Raw genomic sequence first — 27,759 nt, 5'->3', positions numbered from 1 at the left:
CCTAATAGCGTGTCCCCTGAAAGGGTACTGTAGGCTGTAGTGTTACATTTTTATTGTTACAGGAAAATGTTCCCTTTATAGTGTCCCAATACCCTCATTCCAACTACAGGTATACTGAACAACATATTAATACTGTACAACACATTACATTTTCATACACAAAAAAACACTACTTTTTTAACGCCCACTTGTATCCATCAGACCATTAAAATAATAAGTATTTTTCTCTAATGGGTTCATGCTAAATGCCACTCTGTCATTTATTAGTAAAACACTATTATTTTAAGAAGTATCAAGATTAAAATTCACAGTTTTAAACAAGTTTTGTGGGTGTTCTACAGATGTCTTTTCTAAAGTTTAATATGGATTTGTTCTGGTTTTTAAGCGACTTGCTGTCTTATGATCCTTGTTCATTTTCACATCTCCGATTTCTCCTGAAATTTACCCCATTGGAAATAAATTGACCTTGCATCCATTCACTTTGGTTTTATTCAATTTTAATATTCCAATTGTTTTTTTTTTTTTCTTTGTTATATATTTTAAATGTTTTGTTAAATGGATGCTAAATTAATAAATAAAATAATAAAAAAATAAATGCGGTACACGTTTCCTGCATACTTGCGTTACTTACAGAGAAATTCTGTAGCTTCTGGCTCATGTCATTTGTCACAGATCATATCATTTGTAGAAGTTGTTGAAAAATTGAAATTAACAAAGAATAAAATGTTTTTCCTAGTATTAATCTTCACTATAATTTCTATTCAATTTAATTTTATTTTTCTGTTATAGTGTTAATGTTAGAATACCTGTCGCCAGCTTGGTATGATAAGATAAGAAATATTTTATTCATCCAATTTGTTAGGCCTACAATCAGAAATTTGATTGAATAAATTACATTACAGTATACATGAGTTGGATAGCCGAGTGGTTAGCACACTTGACTGTCATACAGATAGACCCGGGTTCAATTCCCGACAACTCCCAGTCCACTCAGCTGTAAATGAGTACCTGGTTGAAAATATTAGGGAGAAAAAAGGCGGCGTGGAAAGGAACTGGCCACCCTACCACATAATGCCGAGGCTTAGTACAATGAGCTCCTAACAGCTCATTCCCCTACGTTCAGGGAACACGGTACTCACCTTTATCTTTACAGTATACATTATTTTTATTGTGCCTTATATTAAATTACAAGTATTACAAATAATATGTGGACTCATTTATTAGATTTACACTACATGCTTCTTCCCTAAAGGGTATCAGTCAAAATACGGCGCTTTTCAATTCAATTCAATTCACTTTTATTTCAGAACAAAGTCCATATCATAACACATAACAATATTTCAAAAAATAAATGTAAGTAAGTAAAAACATCTATACCACATGTCGCACATCATAATGCCGTCGGAAAACCGTCGGTTTTCAACTGGAGTGATAGAACATTATAATGGTTATACTGATAACAAGTTAACATACGTAAAGGTATACATGAACTTTATGTATACAGAAGTTCAATCTATTTTCTGTGCAACTTTGAATATTTTAGAATTCGAGAAAAAACACATGTTATTAAAGTATTACAGCTTTTTTCAATTTTTGTTTTGAAACAAAAAATTGAGTTCCGAATGTACTCATAGAAGGATGGAACATGGTTAACTTAACAACAAACAAACAACTTGAGCGTTTTAAAATCTTTCTAAATGCGTTATTATAACAGACCTGTAATGACTTCATAGTTTTTACATTAAAATCGCACCATAAGGCCGCACAATACATACTAATACAGTATGACTTAAACAAAGTAATCTTAACATCCGTTGAGCATTTACTAAATTTTCACAAAGAGAGTTAACCCCCTACTCGTCTTAAAAGATGTACTAGGTTGTACATAAACATTTTGTGCACACTGGACTTACGGTTTAAAATCCAAATCTGAGAAGGAATGTTCAACCACCAGAACCATGGAGCAATTAGTGACGCTTGAATCCTTTCAAATATTATGGCTACAGCCACTGTCTTAACCGCTCAGCCACTCGCTCACTAAAAACTGTAAAAACAATAATAAACTTAAATACTGTACAAGTAAAATTATTTATAAATATCACAATAATATAAATGATAATAAAAACTGCTATCAAAAAATCAAATCGGTTAAATCAAAATTAGACCTACTGTACAGTAAATTATTAAAGATTCTTTAATAAAATTTAAATCAAATCTGGAAAAAAAGAATTCATATCTTGAGGTATGGGAATATGGTACACCCAATCTTACAGTATCATTCTTCTCCCAATATAGAAATAACTTCGGCAAATTAAAGCGGAGTGCCGAATTATGGATATAACTATTAGATGTAAAGTAATCTATACAAATAAGTAAAATAACATTGTACTTTGTGTATCCAATTGACAAAATATATAGCCTTCGATTGCTCTTTTAGTGTATGTTTTTAATGGCTAGGCCTAACTTACCACTAATAGATAAGTTTTTATTTTATTATTTTCTTGCACCATTTTTTTATACCGGTAGGAGCCTACAATATTTAGTCCGGCAAATCTTGCTGGCAAAACCTGCTTCGGGAGAACACTGTCACCATGTAGGAATATTTATCCTTACTTTTTATATTAAATTTAAATGTGACTAAACCATTCCAGTAATAAAAGTATTATTCAATTGATATTTTTCTTCTGCGAGGTACTGTACACATATGATAATCATTATGTCATTTTTCCTGATATTTTGACGTTCTTACTGTCTTTATACCACAACAAAAACACACACAATTATTCTACTTAAACAACACAATCAATTTCAATTTTCACCATGCATTGTAAATCTACTTCCTTATTTTGTTTCCATGGATACATAACAAATCCACTTTCCTCAATAGTGCTTAATTTAATTAAGTTTTGTGAATGATCATTAATTGGGCTTGAGCACGCAAAGCACACCGTTCATTAAACCAGATTGGCGTGTTTTATATTTATATCCTTAAGTACGGCAAACATTGCAGTTTGGCCGGCTCCAGACACTCTGACGATCCACATGGATGCACAGAATTTTCTCCTCTTTTGATTGTAATAATCTTGCATTGACATATAGAATCGTAATAATTATGATGTAAACAAAAGATTTTGAGAGACGACGATAATTAATTTTACTGCAGTACAGTTTGTAATGTGATTTCCATAAAATGCATTTTTATGATTTTCATATTTATACCTTAGTTAAATCTCTAGTATGCAATTCATGTTTCTACATAGAATATTGATAATTATTTTAATAAATGGATCATTAAAAACTGTTAATATTTAAAAGGTATTTAAATGTATTTATTATTTGGGTTTGTTCTCAGCAAACTCACAGGCTCAGCTGTAAGTGCAGTACCTAACATGATCAACCTGCCAGCAGACGATCCCCAACTATAACTGTACCATGTTTTTAAAATGTAGTTCCCACTAGGATGCAACCCACAAACGTGGATGCAACCCAAAAACGTAAACGCAAAACAAACAATTGTTATTGATATTATTTCATATATTTTGGTAGGATGTCAGCATTTGTCAGTCATATTTATTTGAATTCAAAATAAGCATTTATTTACTTTTAAGTTTAAAAGTGGACAACTTGATGTTATAATAGAATACGATTTTGAAATTTTCAGTGAATATCCACTCTACCATTTTCATATAAAGATATTGTGGAACCACGTCAGGTCAAGTTCAATATTGAATATCGAAACGTGGCAGGCTGAAGGCTCTTGACCTTTGACAAGATCGCCTAAATTTTTTAGTATATTAATTTTACAATACTTATAGTGTTGTATATTCTGGTACAGTCGCTCCATAATCTCTTTGCTTTTCTTCCTTATATCTATATTTTTTAAATTTATACTAACAAATATCTTTTTATTAATATTATAATAATTAATTAATAATATTATATCAGAAATTTATTAAATAATATTTATCGCATAATATACAATCTACGATAATTTAATTAATTGATATAAAACATCATTCAACTACTATCTCCATTTCCTTATGCAGAACATCATTAGAATAAAAGAACAAATCACATACACATATAATCAAACATCGTATGTACTCTATCTCTAACAATTTTTTCAATCTTCTATCGACTAAAGCCGAAGTATAGTCGTTATCTCGGGTCCGTTCTATGGTTACCACCAGGTCGGCTTACTTCATCAAGGCTTCTATGAATGGATGTACTGGTAGGAAACAGAAAAACTAGTAGACTATACCCAGTACCGTTTTGATTACGATCAATTGGGAAATTACCTCACGACTGATTTACTACAGAGCTTGTAGAATCAGAAAACAAATTTGAAAAAAAGGAGGGGCAACTAACAAACTACAGTATTAGAGGGAAACCAAATTTTAAACCCTGGTTTCCCTATTGGCAACCAATTTCTTTTTTTCGATTCTCTTGACTCCATAGACACAAATTATAATTTGCAAGTAATTAGATAACTATTTTTCTTTGCCAAGGACAAGGTGATTCCCGATAATTCTGAAAATTTAAGAAAGCTAGAAAGTCATTTATTTTATAGTGAAGAACGTAGGTAATCTAAGTTGATTCTTCATATTAGCCTCAAACAAATTACTTTTCCGGATGTACTCACAAAAGCCAATGAAATTGTAACCGAACCTCATCATTTACCAAGCAGCTGTCGTTTGTGATACTAGTGCATTAGCCTCAACAACCACAGTAAACATGTTTCTTGTAGCAAATATCCTTGTTAATCCATCATTGTCTCATATGATGTTGAGTAACTCATAATTCTAAAATGCTACACATATCCTACGAAAGAGGCAGACCCAGGATTTTTAAAACAGGAAAGTGCTTATAATCTGCCTGATGTCGTCCCATGGTATTAAAAAATTTACTTTGGCCAACTAAACTTTAAAAAGATGATCCTGATGAGATATTCTATCTAATAAATTGAACATTGAAAGAAAGTCTTTAAGGTGAAGAAATTCAGAAAAAAGGGACAAATATAAAATTGTCTGTGTACAGTTTAACAAACAATCTCGCTGTAGTGTTACTTGACCAGATTAGAGACTTAGATGAGTGACATCAACATTTCAAAAACAATCTTTTATATTTGGATAATTCAAAATAAAACACAATTTTAAGACAATAGCAATTATTTCAACCGCTTTATCTACGTTTTTCTATATGTATTGACGCATGAAATTAATACATTGAATTTAGATAATAACAAATTACTATTTAGAACAGTATTTTTAGTTATTTCAAAATTGTTTAGTTTAATGCTGGTATAAAAGAAATAACAAAACTATTTTTACATTTGTATTGTTGCATCAACAAAAACATATTTTGTATTTTTATCATTTCTATTTTGAAAATGATTAAAACTAATATACAGAGTGTAATAAGTTACCTTTCGCAATATCTGCTCTTGTTATCATAACCATGTGCGCCACCAACAGTTCAAGGAATGTTGCATGGCTATGTAGAATGACTTCTTGACTGGATTCCTAAATAGTAGCATGGCATGCTAGTGTGAAAAAACAAGCACAAGAAAACAATTTCTCCCTATTGGTAAGTTTTTTTCCTGAGCCTCCATTGTCTAACTTTTCATAAAATATAATAATGGTTTATAAATAGGATTAAAAAATAATAACTTTAAAAAAATGTACTCACTTTCTAATTATGAGGGCTTTCTGTAGATAAACAAGTTGCTATTTTAAGTATGTGTTTACCTCTTCCAATTTGGCTGGCTTAAAAGCATAATAACATAGATTTTACATCCTTCTAACCTTTTAATACAGTACAGTGTTAATTTCATACTTGTCTTAGAGTATGATAATCGCAGGGTACATTTTCTTCATAAAATTACAAAAGTTACACCTGTTTACGTTTTTTTTTTAATTTGTAAGACAATTTGGTTAACAAATAGATGATCTTTTAAAGAACCAATAAGGGCTTATTGTTTCTTCATAGATGCATAGGTTTCATGCAGCTTCAATACAGAATGAGATTTTGTTGAGTAAATATTGTATAATTTGCAATTGTAATCAGACATTTTTATTTGCAAACTTTGTGATTGAGCTCTTCTTCACAAATAGAGTGCCAGAAAGGTTGAAACCTTTGATATGGAAAATAGTAGTATAAATCTAACAGCAGGCGAAAACCACTTTCAAGTATCTACAATGAATTTTCATCTTCATGTTTTGATGACATCATGTCAAAAAATGGGAATGTAAAGTCCCGTAATTTCACCAATGCTATGCCTACTGTACAGTACAGACTATATAATCCCACATATAATAGACACAATTATTCAACACTATAAATGTTAACATTCTTCGCTCATATGTTACAGTATGTGGGCATTGATGTGTCCCCACTTAAAATCATTATTAATAATCATAAAATCCTCTCTGTAAAGTCTATTAAATTTCTTGCCGTTACCATCGACAACTGCCTCTCATATCCAGAAAATTGAAATCAAGGTGTCTTAAAAATTTTGGATCATTTTTAGGCTTTCTTCCTTCCTTCTAACTTATGTATTCTCAAAACCCTTTATTGCACACTCATCCTTTCTCATTTGAGCTATGGTATTATTTTCTGGGCCAACATTTACCCAACAAACATCAATAAACTCTCTATTCTACAAAAAAAAGCTATCGCCTTTCTCCCATTTATTTTTCAAACTCAATCTTCTTAAACTCTCAGACATTAACCTATCCCAGCAAGGTGATTTTGGTTTTTCGGCTACTCACTCCATTCTCCCTTGTCTTTTTTACAACCCTTTCGTTTCCAATAATACCATAAATATGACACAACATTTATAACATTTATTATCCCTATCCAACTATTTTTAACACAGCATTAGATATTCTGGACCACTTATCTTTAACAATTTACCCCCCTCAATTTCTTGTGCTGCCACCTGCTACTCATTCTCCAAGAAAATTAAAAATCACTTTTTGTCTCGTTCCGTGACTTGCTAGATTTAATTTATTCATTTTGTCATCTTTTTCATTACTACAGTATGCCCTGCAGCTGTACTTTTTTCTGCTCATCATTTTTACTTAATTTTTTCAACTTTTATCTACCGGTATTAATAATTTATATATTCATTATTTTTAATTAATTTATTTATTTTTTCATAAATATCTATTTTTAATTAATTTATAAAAGCAATCCCACCACAAGATTCTCATCGTTTTGGGATCCTGCCTTTGTCCATTTTATAAAATATCTCTTGCCATTATTGTTTTTGTTACTTGTCTTTTGAATGTACTATAAATCAATGTTTTTTTAATTGAATTAAAATGTTGTGTTTGTTGCACTGATAAACATCGATTTTTGGGTTTGATTTTTAGTAATGAAATTCTAGTGTAATATTGAATGTGTAAAGTAACTTTTTTTCTTTAATAATCACTTTGATACATTATCAGGTTTACCCAAGGCATTTTATTAAAGATTCTGTACAATTCTACAGGGTATATGAGCGCACCCTTTTATAGATAAAATCAAATAATACAGATAATTCTTTTTATCTTAATCATCGGCATACTGATAATGGATGTATGAGAAAACAACATTCTATGTATTGACTTACATGGTAGTCTACCACTTTTATTAATATGATTTTAAGTGGCGGTTCTTACCGCTTTTGTTGAAAATAAGAAATGATTGTTTTTCTTGTATGTTGGAACCATTTCACAAATTTGTCAAAATGTAATGACACTAACGCCCGTATTCTTAAACCGGACTTTAGTCGTAGTTCGAAGTTCGACTTGGAAAAGTCGTAGTTCGAGCTATTACTTCAAATTCGATTCAAAAACGAAGTAGTCGAAGTTTGCAGTTCGACTTAATGAAGTCGAGCTTTTAGTCGAGTTGCACACGTCTGGGTAACAAAGGCTATACATTGGCCAATGACAAGAGAGTATTTGAGGAGCAGACGAAATTTTGCGCATTGATATCACTTTCCATTTCTTACAACACTTTTTACGCATCAGGACTATATACATGAAAAATAATTTTAATCGTTAATTATTAGAACAATATCAGTATTAATTTAACAGTGAAGTATATTTGATTAACAACAAATAAAATCTTCAAAATATATTTAGGAACCATGGCGGTACGGTAACTTTTATATTTTCTAGGCCCCCAACAAAGTATGATCGCCACGAACCACGCACTTCATAGCGTGACAAGAAAGCGCTAGGCCCCCTAAACATTCCATCGCGTGGTGAATTGCCGCATCTCCCATTGTCGCTATGGCGTGACGTAGCTCAAGTCGGACTTGCGCGAAGAAAATAATGTAATTTGTATACAGTTGTAAATAAAGATGATTTTCATTATTATAATTTATACCAATGTATATTTAATTAAGCTAATATAAATATAGATATTTCATTCTTCAATATCTGGCCAATATAACAACTCAATGACTGTTACGTTTTTTATAAACATCGTTTAAAAAACATTTAGTCGACCATTTAGTCTGCCCCCTCAAGGACTAAAAAAATCGATCAAAATCCGTCTCGATTTAGTCGAGGTTGGCCTGATTTAGTCGGTGATTTAGTTGAAGTTCGGTTTATGAATTAAAATGACGTCATTTTTTTAGTTTTAGCTCGAACTACGACTAAAGTCCGGTTTAAGAATACGGGCGTAAGTGTAAGAATCATCATAGACTGGAGGCTATGCATTTTGTATTATTTAAACTTAGAGCATTTGCCAAGTTTTCTGACGTTAAATTTCTACCACTATTTCTCTTTCAAATGTTAACATGTACGTGTCTACAATACCTCTTTAAAGCTGCCATTGGGCTTAAAACATGTTTTAGGATTGGCATTTTAATGTAAATGAGATGGAAAAAACTTGTGCAATCTCTGATTTTAAAGATAAAATTTCACATTTCAATGTCGTGGGTAGAATATTTTCATAGATGATTAATCAGCTCAAAGTGTAGATCCACTTTATATTAGCAATAGTAAGGCGTGAGTGAAATGGCCGAGTGGTTAATTTCAGGCAGGGACGCCAATTACCGTAACTAAAGAGCCAACAATATCGGCATGGGTTCGATGGCGACTCGATCATAATTCTGGTTGTGGAAAAGTCTTCTCAGATAAGGACTATAAAACGTAGGTCCAGTATGATTAAGGAGTTAATAGTGATTTACTATTGATAATCCTTGGCCATGTGCCTAAAGACTTTTGGTAAATATGATTAAACGAGTGAATTTTCCGGGCTCGACTGATTGGTTACAAAAATGTTCACTTTAAAAACGAAGAAAAGCTATGAAAAGTACCAATTTCATTAAAAGCTCAAGGGACTAGAATTCACTACAGCAAATGATTTGGAAATGGAAAAGCTGACCGCTTTTTGTTCACGTTAATAAATTTGAAAAAGTGAAAATGAAACACAAATATCGAACAAAATACTGTATATAAGTTGAGTCTGAGAAGTAATCAACTTTTCTTCATATACTTCATTTAATAATCTTTATTTGTTTTACTGTATGTTGCCCGAAGTTTCTTGGCCTAATTCCAACAACTGTAATTGCCGTAGAAAAAGCGTATACTCTTTGTAGAGTATTTTATGCGAGTTTAATTTGAATTGGTTTGAAAGGTCTGTGTTTCCCAAGAGCACTATTATCATGTTGTTGTGCATTAGTGATGGTTTCGCCCAGATCAAACCTTGTACACTATGCCTTTTAAATCCAAGTTAATGTTACTTACAAGAAGACATATATAAGAGATTCAAGGTCTCTGAGCCTTGAGGCTTGTACTCAGAATTCTGAACTGAATTGAATATAGCCGCATAAACAACCCAGATGCCAATGTATCTACTATAACACCTTAATAGTATGTCCTTGCAATTTGATTGGTTAAGTTAGCATCATGTGCACAAAAAAGTGAATCTAATGGTGATAATGGTTCTAATGCAAGTTCAGTTTACGAAAAAAATATTCTTGCGTACAAAATAAAAAATTGAGGGTGGCTCTCATAAACCATCCCCTGCGGTGAAATTCCAATAGCGCTGCCAATTCTCTTCTTCACTTCACGTATGATTAGAAGTAGTGGACAAAAAAATGAAAGTAAAGTAATTTGTAGATTGAAAATTACCTAGTTCATTTTACAATATAATGACAATAATAAAATAGGCTGTACGTGCAAACTTGACGTTCTAGTTGATAGCGTCATTTAATATTTAATAACAAAATTATTCTCTTCATCGAAAAGCAATCTATTTTCAATCAGCGTTAGAGTTTAGCCTCAACTTAAATCAATTCTAATTCTGCCTTCTCTGTTTCGTATCTGAAGATGATGAGTTCTTTTCTGTCAAGTTAAGCGTGCAGTCACGAAAAGATAATCATTAGGTGAAAATCTAGTACATTGCGTTTTACGATAAAGAGATAAAGAATAGTGTGCGGATTTTTTAACGATACATGTACCGTAATTGCCAACTTTTATATTTTAACACCACGCCACAATTATAACAAATTTAGAGCAAAATATAAATACCCAGTATTACATAAATTAATTAACACTATTATGACTACGGAAAGTCTACATACATGTGAAATGAATTTTGCTTTTTCATGAAGTGACAATAATGATTTTTTAGTAAATTATAATGTTTTTTTTATATTATGCTATATTATAAAACACTGGGGTGTGGATCTGATCATGTCGCAGCCACAAATAAACCCTTTGATCTCTGGAGATTGCCTTGGTCACATGTACAGTAATATTGAGTTAAATTAGTAATGGTCTTTTATCCATTAGACTAGATAACAAGGCATCTATTCAGAACCTAAGACTCTCTGCTGCGTAACATCCCACGCCACTTGACAAGTGCCCAATCCAACGGATTAGTTGGCTAATGATGATTGTTCAAGATGAAATAACACTTCATTACAAATGTAATTTTCATGTAGGATGCACTAATCCTCGCCCGCCTTATCATTATTTTATGGAGATATCTGAAATTATAATTTTCTGCATTTTGTTACGGATTATACAATTTCAGAGAGTATCAAATGAAAGAATAGTTGAAAGAGCAACTTGAATCATCAATTTGTGAAAATACTATTTGAAATGTAATTTTCTTGAGTAATTTAAATTTGTTATACAATCAATCAATTCAACATAATGAATCAATCTAGCTAGCCTAGTCATATAAAAAAACAGTCGTCTGACAAAATATACAAGGTGATACAATGTTTGTTTTTTGTTTTTTAAATGGGCCCGCAGTGCAGACGACCTGCTTGTGCAGTCAGCCTAGTGCGATCGGTATTCTGCAATGCGATTTACATGCAGAGTGCTGGTATGCTTTATTGCTGTGCACTTTTTGCACTCCAGACTCCAGTGCATGACAGTGAAAAAATAAAGAGTGCACACGTGAATCAGTTTAAAGCATCTGATTGGCTACATACGGTACTTGAACCCATGTTATAAAAGAAAATATTACAGGGAAAAAAATGGTAGCACAACTAATAATAGTGGAATTCCTTTTCAAGGGGACCCAACAATGTGTCTCATTATTATAAGAATGTTCCCTGAATAGGGGTTGTCGCAGTGTAAAAACATATACTACTATATAGAAAGTGTCCCTCAATAGGGTTGTCTCCAAAATAGGGATGTCCCAAGGGAGGGGTTGTTGTATTATTTTCCATGATCATATACTACACACCCACAAAACAAGGAGATGTTCTTGCCCCTCTTCTTTTTGGGATTTACTTTGCAGTCGTCCTCCAAAGAGCATTTGAACCTAATCTTATGGAAGGAGTTTTATTGCATTGTAGATCTACTGGCAAGCTGTACAACCCAGCCAGACTTAAAGCTAAGACAAAAATATTTAATGTTCTTCTTCATGATTTTGTTTATGCAGAGGATGCCTGTTTCTGCAGCCATTCTCCTTATGGTCTACAACTTCTACTTGATAAATTTTCATGTACCTGTGAACACTTTGGTCTCAACATAAGTGTAAAGAAAACGAAGATTTTACCGTTTAAAACAACTGGTCAAAACAATTTTACTGTCAACATTTTTCTACTTGAAAATGTTAGTAAATTTTCTTATCTTGGTTCAGTTATAACTTTTAACAACTCTCTAGATTGTGAACTAAACATTCGAATCGGAAGAGCTTCTAGTACTCTCAGTCAGTTGTCTACACGTGTTTGGGAAAATAAAATATTAGAGTGGCTGTGAAGATAAAAGTGTATATGGCATGTGTCATTAGCGTCCTCTTGTATGGAGCTGAATCATGGACAACCTATGCTAGACAAGAAAAGAAACTAAATGTCTTTCACCTCCGCTGTCTCCGGACTATCTTAAATATCAGATGGCAGGACAGGGTAACAAACAACGGTGTCCTTGATAGATGTGGCATTACTTCGATATTTACATTAATTCGACAGCGAAGACTACTATGGCTTGGTCATGTCAGAAGAATGGACGATACAAGAACTCCAAAGGTTATGTTGTACGGTGAGCTAGCGAATTGTAAAAGATCCAAAGGACATCCACTTTTGCGTTTCAAAGATGCATGTAAAAGAGACTTCAATGGACATCAATGTTAACACCTGGGAAAAAAAGGCTGATGACCGAAAATCATGGAAAGATTGTATGAAGGCAGGACTTGTACACAGTGAAGAAAGATATCGTATGGAAAATGAAGAAAGGTATCTGAAAAGAAAATCTAGATCAGCCACTGGAACTCACACAGACTCACTGGAAAACGGATGAAATTCTCTCCAATGTCATCTCCATAGTCAATCTTGACTGATATGAAGGATGCCTGATGATGATGATTCAAGCTACAGTATTTTATTTGGCAAAAAAATGTCAATCAAATTCATATTAAGCAAAAATAACAGTGATTTGTGGAAAAAATCTTAAAGCCATGCTATTAATTTATCATCTCCTGTAAGATATTCATTCACAAAACAAACAAATCATTAATAGGCAAAATGTGACCTTCATCATATCGATCATTAATGCTACTCATAACTCACAGTTCTTAGAAACACTAAAGGCTTTTGAATTGCATGATTGATTGATTTTGTGATACACACTATAATATTATATCTCATTTTTAAAAGTATCCAATATGCATTTATCATTTTGAAGAAACATTAAATGCACACTAATTAATTTCTTTTCATACTTATTTTAGATTTAAAACTGTATGCAATGATGTTACAAGGTATACTAAAAAGGACCCCATCTCGAAAAAAAATTCCCCTCTGTGGGTTGAAAAAGTTTTGAAAAGAAGCTCATCTCGAAATCAGGTCTACTTAGCTTCTTTTTAATATTGTATGGGCTTCTTTTCAAGATAGACTGTTATTTGAATGTCAAAGGAAAATAATTGTATGATCGTGTTATCATATCGATATTAATGACCTTACAATCCTTAATTATCTCAACAATCAATATTTATTGATTTTCTAAATGGTTTTTTTCTCTTGTCTGTCTCCTTGCCAACTATGTAAAATTGCCATTGAATGTCTCAAAAATCATATTTTTTTAGTAGCAATTCACACAATGAACAGCATTCATTTAAAAAAGAAGCCTTTTGTTTGCAAAAGTAATCTTGAAAAGAAGCCCATCTCGAAAAGAAGTCTAACTAAAGAGTTTTAAAGATAGAAGCCCATTGGTTTCTTTACAAGGTTTTACGGTACACAGATACTAAAGTTCTCCGCCAGGAACAGAGACGTGTAGACTTCCAATACTCCATTTGATTGACACTATGATATACAAAGCGTTGTCATTGTTTATTGATGTCATAATTTACTCATATAAATCTTACATGTTTCAATGTTTTCATCAGTCAATTTCACTCAATATGCGTCACGTCAAGATTGTATGGAGTCACTCTTTCTTTGGGATTTCTTTGGCCCAGCAGTCAGTTCACTTCACTCAACACTGGTAAGTTCCTACCAAGTACTAGATGCATATGAAGCAACATGATCTTTCATTTTAAATGCCTTTTTAGTAAAAAAAAAAATGTTGTTTCTCAATCCTAAATGCGTGTTTGTGTGCATAATCTTTCTGTTAATCATCTGTTAAAAGTCCAGTATTCTGGTGTTACTATTTGTCATGTTGCCCAATCTGATTTAGTTCAGATGTTTCCTAACATCTCCAACTTTAAATAAGACATTGACTAATTAATACTGTACCTTCCTGCTTCCCTCTATTACTTAATAATCCCCACCCCAACTTCTGTCTATTAATAACCCCACACTCTCTATTGGTAACCTATCTTAAATTGACAGTGGCCTATTAATATACCTACTACCTGCATTGCCTACGATTGTCATCTGCTATTTGACAGGTCCATGACAGTCTTCTTTCTTTCATTCTTCATGCTCTTCTAATAACTAAAAAATGACAATTTTTAGAAACTGATGGTGAGCTGGTGGGCTACTATTTCAACAGCCCTACAAAATTATGCTTAGAAATATAGCAACCCACTACTAACCTTTACTCTAATAACACAATCAAAGTAAAGTAAAACACAATCAATGTGGTTTTAATACTATTTAGAATCTTACTCTTAAAATATAATTTTTTATTTATTAATTTGTCCTCCACTTTTAAACACATAGTTAAATGATGATGAGGAACATACGAATGCCATTAATAGTCTGTAGGCATAAACACAATGATAACATTGCCAATCCATAATCACTTTAGTGTATGCTGAATTAAAATTGATTTGATTACACTATGCCCTATCTTGATAATAATATACAGTACATACACTTCAACTTTGATCTTTTTACAGAAATTCCCTTTAGACTTAACTTGTTTGTTTGTATCTCTTTCGTTAATTGCTTAAATGCAGTATGCAACATCGAGTGAAAAATATTCATCTAAGATTACGCAAATTTACGCAGTTGCATTGAAATAAAATCTTTTTTGATACTGTATTTAGTTTTGATAAGCAAATATGAATAATATATTATGAACACGGTCTGAATTCTCAAAATTAGGACATTTCTGTTGAACTTTAAAGGCCAGGTGCGGGCAAAAAATTTCTATTGATCATACATTCCAATAATTATCGATCTATAGTTTCCCCTATGTTTCATAATTTTTGGGATTTTATGTGTGTTACAGAGCTTGTTGAAAATAAGCACTTTCTTATCAGTGGGGGGATAGTTCAAATTAAACAGTAAAATCTCTATTTTTTTGTACACAAATTTTGTAAATAGAGAGGCATTTTAAAAAGCTATGAAAAATAAACAGTGTGGTAAAAAATGTTATCAGATGACTAAATATAGGTAATATAACTTGAATATTACATTTCTGGTATTTTTATTCAACTTTTATTTTCATGCTATAGCAAAAATTATCCACTGTATATCCACCATCTTTTTTCACCTTCTAGGGAGTCACAAGACATGTTTAATATTACATTAGGTTAACTACCTACTACTGAAAAAAAGTCTTTCTGGTTTTTATGGAAGAATTTTGCTAACTTTTGTATTTGACCATATTAAGGGAAATTCATGTTTTTTCGTCTTGATTTCTGTTACAAATATTTGATTTATGTACAATTAACCAAATATTATATTTAAAATTCATGCCTGTACCTGAGCTTTAAAGATGGGGCTATTGAAAGGAAGAATACTGTAAAACATACTTTTTTTAAAGTATCTTGGCGCTAGGTTCTTTGAATCAAGAACGATGAATAAAAAATAGTATGTGTAGCATTTGGTTATTCTACACCAGGGAAGAGTGAAATTTATCACTTGCTGCCTACACAAGCAAACATTTTCCCTGTAGCATCCTCTGTACGATCACGTTGAATAATTTTTAACAAATATCCATCATCTGTTTTTACCTTTCCTATCACAAAATATATTTTTAAATGATTTACGTATATGTTTGGATTGTGTTATCACAACTTGTAATATAGTATATTAAATGATGCACATAATTTTACAGCAATGAATGATGTGACTCGATCTCTGAGACTGTTGTATCAGAAAAGAGGTTGATACATTTTCAATCAGCTTTTTTGTGATATCTTTAAATATATTAGCTGTCATTATTGTAAGCTTACAAAGTGGTGCCTGGGCATTTAATGACATGACACAGTTTATATTGCCATTCTACATGCATCTGCAATTAAAATTAGCTGTGTAGATTTCAAACATACAACCTCTTTTATTCTCAAGGACCATCCATGTCAAAGTCATTAATCTGTAGGAACTACCTTTTCTTTATTTGCAATTATTTAGCAAGCTATTTTTTTAATCATAAAACAATTTTTATTACAAATGACTGCTAAACTTCTCTACATTGTACCAAACTATATCATATTTGTTATAGCAGAAAAGAAAATGTAATAACTGCAATAGAATAATCTAGACAGGATTTCTTACAAACATGCATCGAAATTGTGTTTTTCATACAAAGAATTTTGGATCAACTTCATTGGATCACAGATGTCCTCTGACTTAAATCCTTTTTATAGTGTTTTGTCACTACATTAGTTTTTTTCCATTAATATTTCAATATCTCCATATCCTCCTTCAGAGGTTCTGAATTTTGGAGGACCAATTGCATGTATCTGCCTGTCAACAATTTAATGGTGGATGGAGGTTGGATAAATCACCCACATGTGTTCAATATTTCCACCCAGCTCCTGACTTGAGAAACTTCTGTCTACTTGAAAGTATTATTTTGTGCCACCCTTCTTAACTTTTGACTCCTAAAGTTAAGAAGACCTAAGTAGGTCTGTTTTTGTGCCATGGAAGAACTCTGGTCTGTTCTGTACCATGGAAGAACTTGGGTCTGTTCTGTACCATGGAAGAACTTGGGTCTGTTCTGTATCATGGAAGAACTCGGGTCTGTTCTGTACCATGAAAGAACTCTGGTTTGTTCTGTACCATGGAAGAACTCTGGTCTGTTTTTGTACCATGGAAAAACTCGGGTCTGATTTGTACCATGGAAGAACTCGGGTCTGCTTTTTACCATAGCAGAACAGTACTGAGGTCTGTTTGGTACCATGAAAGAACTTAGGTCTTTTTTGTATTATAAAAGAACTCTGGTCTGTTTTGTACCAGTTCTGTTTGAATCAGGTTTTGCCAACATAGCCAAGCAAATAATAATTGTTCCATCAAAAAAGTTGTTATGTAATGTGCAATAAAACAACTTCTTGATTTAACGATGTGCCAAATGACTGCACCTATTAAACATGTTGTGTTTCTGCCATTACACAGAATGATTTTTGACATGACAGCAGCTATATAGGGTATGTTCAGACCTACGGAGTTATGCTTTCGTATCACAGCCAAGGTCATATTTTAATGAGTGTCGTAAGAGCAAAGTGTTCAGATTCATTGCAACGAAGTTGCGTTACAAACGGATATGATGTCACTCGCTGGTGATTAACCAAACTCTAACGCACGTATAGACCTACCTTCGTTGTTATTAAAAGTAGTAGTGGTTGGGGTAGGAGTTACAGGCCTAGACCGAACACTTGGGCTCGGAATTATCGATGGGTTGTCAGGCATACCAACCAGCCGATCGTTTTGGGGTTTGGGTTTATATTTGGTCTAGGCCTAAAATATCATTTATGGCAGAAAAATGTTCAAATCCCGTACTTGTACTTATTTACTCGGTCTTTCGCCGCTTTATACGACGACCCCTTCAATTTCGTTTGGATATAATTTAAATCCTTCTTTATTAATATTATGAGGATGGCCCATCTGCTAACGTGTCCGCCATCTCGTTGAACACAGACATCTTGTTGCCGGTGCTTTTACGCCAGTTTTTCACTTCCAACCGATCTCTAAACTCAGGGCTTCCCCACAATGAAATAAGGTATTTTACTTCGGTTTCTCGCCAATGCGCACGCTTCGATGACATTTTAAATTAATTAATATAATAATATTAATAATAATAATACTGTATACCTAGTGTAACAACAAACAAAAGGTATGATTTTTTCGCATGTTTACCGATCACAACAAATGGATCAGCTTGGCTATACGATGAGGAGCACATGTCACGATGTGATGTGGCGAATATTGTAATTTGATTGGCTAGATATATAACCTAGGTCATATTCATCGATGCGTGACTTTCGTATTGTAAGCGACGTCCACTAAACTCATACCTTGAGCTTTCGTAGCGTACGAAATATCAGTGTCGTACGAGGTGGCTTCCACTAATCTTTTCCTGGTTCAGACCTATGGACTTGTACGCCGCGTACAATACGAAAGCATAACTCCGTAGGTCTGAACAGGCCCGTAGTCTAGTGGCAAAATGATAAGGTTAAAGAACATAGTTATCGGAATGAGTAAAGTGGTTGCCCTTTACCAGACTTTACTGGAATTCTGCAGTCTACTATAAAATTGAGTTCATTAATTTATAAAGTGTTCTTTTTTATATGTATGCATTTATCTTTTTTTTTTTTATTGAAACATATGGATTTTAATTTCATTTTCTTTTTTATTTAGCACATCAATTGCCAAAATGATGTTAAATATCTGCCAAAATTTCATTGGTCATAAAGATCTCCTATGTGGGTTTTCTCCATTCCTACCTTCTGGTCATTCCATCTCGGTCCAGAACAACGATGCACATCAAGTACGTGTACAACTACCTCAATCTACAATTAATATGACACTAGAAAGATTGAAGGAACATGTTGACGCAACCCGGGTAAGTTACTACTTTCTTTTATGGTGCATACAAAACAAACCTATAATACTCTAAAGAGTTTATAGCACTATATATTATATTATCGGAACTTGAAAAATATTATTGTAATACGCACTGGCCTTGAGTTTTTTTGGAACGAAAGTGTTTAATTAATCAAGTCTGTCCAGTGCTAATGTGATCTCACTAGTCGATACAAGACCATAACTATATGTTGTTAAGAATTAATTTTGTTTGTGGCGTTCTTGATGGTGTGCCATTTGTTTTTGTTTCTGCCAGTTTTCTATGTCATCTTAAAGTAACATTCTTTCCAAACAAGAGTTTAAAGGCAAATTCAAATTCTTTATTAATCTTGCGTTAGGCAATTTTAATTTCGTTTCTCTTTTAAGAGAGTTCTACATGCAGGTGGGAGTGTTTAGATATATGTTTTTTATATGTGTTGTTTTCATGATCATTCAAAATGTTTCCTATCAACATCTAAACTATATTACAAGATACAAGATACAAGATAACTTTATTGTCAAAATTGTTAACAATTTCGAGATATGTTTTGTACCTGAGTAGAATAAATAATACGATGTGATAACTATAAATAAATACAAATGATACAAGTGACTATCTTGAAAAGTTTTTGTTAAATAAATTGCATGCTACGTACATTGGTGAAAATCTGAAACGGTTTGTGGATATTTTTTCCTGTGTCAGTCTAACCCTTCCTGATCTACTTATAATGATGTCTGAATGTAATGGGTGTGATGGGTCTTGATAATTATGTCAAATTTCTTAAGTATGAATGTATTAAACATTTCATCTAAAGATTTCACTTCTACACCAATAACTCTGCTGGCCTTGTTTACTAATCTCTGAATTTGACTTTTACTGTTTACATTGATATGAGAAAACCAAGGAACAACAGAGGAATAAAACATATGAATGAGATGAGAACTAACATTAAACCATTTCATTTTGTATATAAAGTACATTCTCTTATTAGCCTTGGTACGGAGTTCTTTAGTGTTGCTCTGCCAATTTAGTTTATTATCAATTATTAATCCCAAGTACTTATGACTTTCTACTATTTCAACAATTTCATTATCGATTTCAATATTTACATGATTAGTTTTATTTTTCCTTCTAAAATCGACAATAACCTCTTTAGTTTTTTTGGCATTTAGTTCAAGAAAATTTTGTTTACATGAATTGTATAACAAAAGAACCATAGAAATAACCATTTTAGAATATTATGCATTCAAATGTCATCTATTATTCATTTTAAGATCACAAAAGCAAGAACTCTTCTACTCACCATGTTTTATAAGTTTTTTAAAACTTTATGAATATAGTGTACTGAATATAGTTGTCCATTAACTAACATGTTCATGTTGTTATTGATTTTGTAAACCAGTATAAATTTAACTTATGTTTCAAAGCAGTTTATGTCCATACCTAAACTGTTCTACTTTTCTACCACAGTTCTGCTCTGACTTTCGCAAAGGTAAATTTCTGTATGGGAAATTTAAACTTTTTCACTTAAGATCTAAAAGCTTTGACCTTTTATTATATCTTTCTATTTATATCATCATACCTTTTTAATGGGATGCTTTGTGGCATTTACACATGATTTTTTTTTTATTTTTAGAGGGTTTTAGACCTTTCATAATAATAATGATGACAATGCCTTGTTTTTTATCTATTAAGGTAATTCAGTATGTATGGACCTTACTGGAAGTCAACCAAATTAGTTTTTTTATTTTATAGTGTAACATATCTGGTAAAACATAAGGATACTTTAAGTTTCAATCAATAGGGTTTCTTATCGGGTGGAGATGATTTATCAATATATCTGATGATCTTCCTAGATATGTTGTTATAATAACCTCACTAAATAATTTCATGTTCAGAAGAGTTCTTACAAAAGAAAAACGTTCTGTTTCGTCACAAAGTTCCAGGATTGGAAAAATTAGACCTGGATTGCAGAGGCCTTAGTTCTACTACATGCAATGTATTACCAACAAAGCAAGCTGAATCACAAGACAAAGATTAGACAAATCAGATATGGATATGTTCAATTCAATTAAAATTTAGTGTATTAAAAAAAATTGCATTGCAGAAAAATCTGAATTGTGTCAAATTTACATTCTGATAAAAATGTTCATTTAAATAAATTATGTACAAAAAAATCTAAAAATACAAAATACAGCATAAAAGACTCTAGCTGCATCAAGTATCACCTCAGTAAACCTAACAATAACATATTTATATGAATATGTATGAGAAAGCTTTTTTAATACTATAGGGCAAATTTAATACTTCAAATTAAATTTCCTTAAGCAGTTTCAACTAAAATTGTAATTTATTCCTCTAATGCTACAAACTGTACATTCAAAGAAACACATTTATGAGCAGTATAAATTCATTTAATCTCTTTTGGGTGATGCTAAATCCCCCCAAAAATTCAAACAATATTTCATTGAATAATACACCTCCACAATAACTTCTATTAAAAAAAACTTCGTTCTTTAACACAAATTTGATGCTAACCCAATTCCATTATATAATAATAATAATAATAATAATAATAATAATAATAGTGGTTTTTTACATGGTTTCTAGGAAATATTTTATCAAAACAAAGACATATTATGCAAATTGTGTTTTTTGTTTTGTACATGAAATGTCATTCCACTTGGCAGACTAATATTTTTAAAAGCATCTAAAGATGATGTTAGAATTTTCATTATATCTTCAAATCCGTTGCTTATTGAATAGTGAGTCACCAAGACATAAATGTACATTTATCTATATAGCAAATTAGAATATCGATACAGAAAATAGAACAGTTACATAACTACATACTGTAGTATGTCTTGCTAGGTTTATATTTCAGAAGACAGAATTAATTACCATCTATTCATTTCATAGCTAAATTTAGTAAATTTCTATCATAATTGTTTACTGATACTGCCTGTAGTTTTCTCGTAAGCTTTTAATGATTAAAATTCATGCAAGTTTTTAAATCGGTGTTGTCATACTGACAACCACAAAGCAAGGCTCCGTTGGCGATTAAGAGTTATAAACAAACGACTAACAGATCGTATGAGGAGGATGAGATAAAACCGTAGGTTGTTTTAGTACTGTATGTTATTGATTGATATGTTGGACATTCAATAGATAGGCAACATTACAGGTTCTATAAATCTAGGTACTTACTTACACTCTCAGTGATGAAGAATAATTCTTTATTTTGTGTAATAACAATTAGTAAATTTCCCCCAGGCCTACAGTAGGTTTTCTTTTAACAATTCAGCTTTAATAAATTGTTTTTTATAACTATGTATAACACATTTTCATTGACATATTAAATATTATAGCCTTACTATTCTTCTAAAAAAAATCTATAAATATCACATCTATTTTGTTTGTATGTAATGTAACAATAATTGTTACATTAAAAAAAGGATTGGTCGGTTTTTCTTTTGTTTTTTCATTTTTTAAAGCTGATTTTGTGTTACTTAGCAAAAATCTATAATTTAAACAAAATTGAGGGTACATGATATAAGAAATTCAATTATGTATGAAATTACATTAAACAAATGTAATGCTCAATTAGCCTGACCCTAGATTTGATAAAATTTTTTTTTTTCCTCCAACATTATTATTATTAAAAAAATGTATTTGTCTTTTTGCACATGTGGCCAAGGATTACCAATAGTGAATTAATCACTGTCCTATCAGATAGGTGGTAGTCTATTTTATGAACCAGTTCACTGGTGTAATCCCCTACCTAGGTTCTTTAAAATGTACACAGGCAAAGGTTATAGTTTTATCCGAGAAAACTTGTTCCACTACCAGCTAGGAGCGAGTCGACATTGAACCCATGCTGATATTGTTGGCTCTTTAGGTACAGAAAACGGCACCACTGCCTTAATCGCTCGGCCATTTGACTCGAATTATAAACAAACATAAATTCTTTTCGGTCTTATTTTTAGAATGGTTATAAATGCTAAACTACATTCTTTTGCTTACCATGATTTCAGCATTGATCCAGAATCAATTTGAAACACTTTATTGATAACATCTCGTTGAGTTTTACAACATCAAAGAGCAGCGCTATAGCAGTGAAAATGCTAGCATTAACAATTCTTTGGCAGTATAAATTTACAAAATCGCTCAAATAGAGCATTAAACAAATTCTTTTTCAATTCAAATAGCTTTTTAGAAGTCATAAATATTGAATGTTCACTTTAGTTCCCCTTTAAAGAGAACGCAATTGATGAATTAATTTAAATATTTGAAATTAATCATTTAAAGAGAATTTATTTGATTTAAAGAATAAGAGAAAGACAAAAGAAAAGATGAAATCACTAAAATCACTAACACAGCAACCTAGACGAAAATGACATGACAGAAGAAAATGGAAAATTTTTGGACGAGGCTTAACCCAAAACAATGGATCAACAGAGCCTGATGAATAAATTAATGATTTCATTTTAGTTTTGTGATTTAAGAGTTTTACAAGACAACAAGACATAAATAAAACATTTTTGTTACATCAATTTTCCTAATAATGTATTATTTGGTAAATAGTATTAGCTGTACTTTGACTCCGCTATCTGTCTTTGTATGCCTGCCAAGGTACTGTATATTGATTCATCCAATTTGTTACAATTTATGTCCTTTGGCAATTGTATTAGTATTACACAAACAACAAGTAAAAAAAATATTCCAATAAGTTATCTAAAATTACAAAAATAGAAAATTTCAAGAAAAGTTTGGAAATCATTGTGAAAATCTAACTAGCGTAACTTGCTTATTAGACCCTACACTGATTTTCCATTGTTTTCTTTAATCCTCAAAATCTAATCTGTCATATACCTAGCTATAGTTGATACTTTTTGTTAATTGTCAATTCTTAGAAGAATAGAATTGTAGGTAGATCAGGAAAATTTATTGAGTGATGCTGTAAGCAATCGACTCCGAATGAAAGTCTTTCCAAATTAAAAAGTTGGTCAAGATAGGAGTGTACACAGATTAAAGATTTGGCTATATAAAAAGTGCGATATATACATATACAGTATATATCTAAGTGCGATGAGCTCAGTCAAACAATTCATTTAACTTTTTATGCTACTGGGTATGTTTGAATCACCTGTAAGGATCTCTCAAACATGTATACAGCTACATATACATTGTTGTATAGATTTCTAATGTCAATTACACATAGTTGCGTGTGGTATACTACACAGCTGAACAGATGTCTGCTGTTGCCAGACAGCTGACAGCACCATTCAACAACAATGAGCTTCATATTTTCTAGTGTCAATTATCAACAATTGCAATGATTTTGATGCTAGTTGAGTGCAAATAATGTCGATAATTGTCACCCTATTAGCTGAGATATATGGGTTAGCTAAGCTACAAAACCTTACAGCAGGTGGCAGACAGCAAAGAGTAGCTGTATGTTAAATTATGTCAGCTAGAAAGAGGCTACTTATGGGGCTTGCTAAAAAGTTTCTCTGGCTGGGAGAGTCACATGGCCGCAAACCAAAGTCATAATGTTGGCACAAGTTTAAGTCTCTCCTAATATAGGTGATAAAGTCTTCTCGAATAATGACTTAAAATGGAGGTCTAGGAAGTGTAGGCATTATTATGGCTTATGGTCGCACTCGGAACCCAGGGCATCTTTCATGATGTGTGAGGCGTGCTGTTTATCAGGTTCACCTGCACCAAATCCCAGTATGGAAATAATATTTTCATTTTTGTATTCATTTATAAAGTACACATTCCATATATACATGTTCAAATGATGCTTTCACATTTTTACCCCAGCTATTTTGGTCAAACATGTAAAATATACTTCATAATGTTGCAGCCATAATCAGTGCAAAGTTGTGGATAGAAGCAAATATAAGTAAAGTGTCTTGCCTAAGGACACAGGCAATGTTTTGTTTGAGGTGAGATACTGTATATGGATTATCACACTATCACACATCAAGAAACTATATCCTTAAGCTTGGTTCCAGCAGCGACATATTAACGCAGCATTTTGTATTGCGTAAATCACAAGTGGCAACCGACGACGCAATATTGCTGCAAATGTTGCTATGGGAAATCAATTCATGATAACGCAAGGCAAGGACTTAGGAGAAACATAGTACAACTTGTAGTACGCAGGATGAACCAGGTAAAAGTTTATGGCAACTACTACGCGCAACTAAGCAGGTTTGATTTCACGCAGACGCAAACACAATTACTGGAAGGGAATTTTCTTGTGTTGCGTTGAAGATGAATTCTATGTTGGTCAGCTCATCCACCATAGAGATATTTGGCAGGAAGTCATGTGACAGATGGCATGGCAGAATGAGTTGACTTGACTGAAGGGGCATACATGTAGTTATCCATTATTGCTCAGGAGAACTACTGTATATGCCTTTATATTATAAACTGTTGGTTAAATATACAAATCTGCTCTGTAATGCCTGGTATATCCAGCAAACATAGTAAAACAATTGTAAATGTTGAAAATATGTGGTCTTTTGCAGGGTTTATTCTGTAAATACGCTAATTTTGCAACTTTTTCTTTAAAAAAGATTACCACAATATCACCTTCTATGTGAAGGAGTTTAATCCAGCTTTATCGCATTTTTGCCACAGCAGTTTCTGTGTTGAAATGAATTAACCTCTCCACAGCCGTGAATCTTTTGTTTCTGCATTTTCAGTTGTAACTGTGCAGGCTAATACTTGGCCTTGGTAAACACAAATTAAATTTAATTTGAATTGTTTCATTTGATATAAACTATGATGAAGAAATGAAGATAATTGTAATCCTAATTTGTAATACTATTATTTTTACAGCATAGTGAAAATGAAGTCTTTAATCATCACCTACAGTACTGTAATTAGCTAAGATATAAATATTTGACTTGAAGCTCCTCACTAATGTGAATTGAACTTTTCAGTAAAAAGTATTTTTTTTAAATTTTAATTTGGCTTAGTGGCAATGTTCATTTCATGGAGGTACAGTATATAGTATTGTATTGTTTGCAGTTATTTTTGGGGGGTCAAAGTTCAATTGAGTTTAAAGACACCTTCCCTACGTTTTTTAGATCTACTGTAATTTAAGATCACAAACTATATTTAATGTAAAAATAATACTATGTGGTCCTATTGCGATAACTTTTTTCGTCTTTAAATGGTTAAAAATGTGGAAAATAAGTCGATTCTAATAGTTATAGCGGCCCCCTATAAATCCCAAAATGCATTGCGCATGGATTGATATTTCTGTTTTTCTTCTGTAATTCACCCACTTTTCGATCGATCGTGAGGCCAAAACAAATGGAAGACTCCTAACTTTTCAGCGAAAATACCGGGTTTTCCCCAATTTGTATCAACGGAGTCTGGCAAAAATAGAAAGACAATTAATGCAGCAACTATACAACGTCAGGCTAGGTATATAGCTAGCGTACGTTACCGATGTTTACCAGCTAGGCCTACAAAACTAAGCCTAGCTAGGCTAGGCCTAAGACCGTCCACGAGAGGTCAGTCGCCTCCAGCTACTTAGGTAGTGCATTGTTTCTCACTTTTTATCATAATTTACCATAAAACGTACATTTAGGACAAGGAATGACCTGGTTTAATGTTTTGAAAGTAATATATATGTATTATTTTTACAAAACGTCACAAATTGTAGGGAAGGTGTCTTTAAGACATGCAAAAATATACATACGTTTAAAATGAATTAAGAGGCAAAGCTTTATACTTTTAATATGTTATATTTCTATTTGCGTCTGCTTGTTTGCTTATCAACATTCGTTTTCACAATGTACCATACAAATTTGCAGCTATTGAACCTCAATCAGTAATTCTTTTATTTGTTTCTGAACGTCCACAGAATGACTTTTTGATTAAACAGCATTGTTGCTTGGTAAATCAAGAAACAAGGGTAATTATTTAAATGAATACAATATTCAGACATGTTTTTATTGCTTATACCTTTCTTTACTCTACAGCATACATCAACATGAAACATTTTTTAAATTTGTACTTAATTGACAAACTAAAGTATGGGATCCAAATAATAAGAATCTATGAGTCGATGAGCTTATTAGTAAATGATGTATGGTATAGTGTATTATTACGTATCTACTAACTCCAGCTCAAACAATGATAATAAATCAACGTTTAATAAAACCCCACGAGGAAAGTAGTTTGAGGAAAAAGACCGAATACAATATTAATTTACTTAGAGATGCTGTTTCATATACTCCCTAACGTCTGTCTGTTTTCAGTATGTTAAGAATGGATCTGAGCACTGTGTGTGCAAAATGCGACAGCATTATTAAGTATTAATCAACTTTAGCTACAATGGGATATTAAGGTGCACAGGCTTAATACAGTTTGAAGAGATGCTGGTTTCTACAGGATTTATTCCCTGATTAATGCCTACAGTGATATATAGATTCGCAATTTGACTATTTACCATTTTTGATCTTCCTAAAATGTTTACAATGGCTTTGCCACACAGCAAAGCATCATTAACAAACACAAAACAAATTTTATGCAAGAAGAAAGAAAAAAAAAATTTTTTTTATGCACAATCTAGCCACCAAATAAGAAAAGTGTTTATATTGTTTGAAGGTTTTCATGTCAAAATCAAATGCTGATATAAAGTTTGCGGTACACCATATACATAGTTTTGAGTGTTCCTCAGTGAGTTTATCCACATTTCGTTCAATATACGATACAAAGTATATTGATCAATACGTCGAGAAACAAAAGAGTTTTTTCAGAACTACAGTATATTACGTGGTGTACTGCACTAACTTTATTATATCAACAAAGTGTTTATGTTACATATCCAAATCCAATAATATTGAAACCTTTTATGGTACCTGCCCATTTACTTTCAGTTTTCAATGTTTGCCCTTTTGATGTTTGCCCTTTATGACCATGTTATTATTTCTCTAACAATAAATAATAATAATCTATATATAAATTATGGTTAATTCTGACATAGGCGAGCACAATGGAAAAACTTCGGGACAAATCTCCGCCTTAGATAGCAACCTTATCT

At 32.2% G+C, this 27,759-nt stretch overlaps 1 protein-coding gene across 2 annotated transcripts in view; it reads left to right on the top strand.

Annotated features, from left to right (window-relative positions):
- The window catches only part of LOC140060277 (uncharacterized), a 51,650-nt gene that overhangs the window by 13,308 nt on the left and 10,583 nt on the right, over positions 1-27,759 (top strand). For both annotated transcript variants that reach the window (XM_072106420.1, XM_072106421.1), the window contains exon 7: positions 18,485-18,689. In XM_072106420.1, the coding sequence (XP_071962521.1) occupies positions 18,485-18,689 (205 nt within the window). The remainder of the gene's footprint in view (positions 1-18,484; positions 18,690-27,759) is intronic.

This window comes from Antedon mediterranea, chromosome 10 (assembly GCF_964355755.1).
Source record: "Antedon mediterranea chromosome 10, ecAntMedi1.1, whole genome shotgun sequence".
In the NCBI taxonomy this organism is placed as follows: Eukaryota; Metazoa; Echinodermata; class Crinoidea; order Comatulida; family Antedonidae; genus Antedon; species Antedon mediterranea.
Note: the sequence above shows the minus strand (reverse complement) of the source record. Positions and strands in the feature narration are given on the sequence as shown.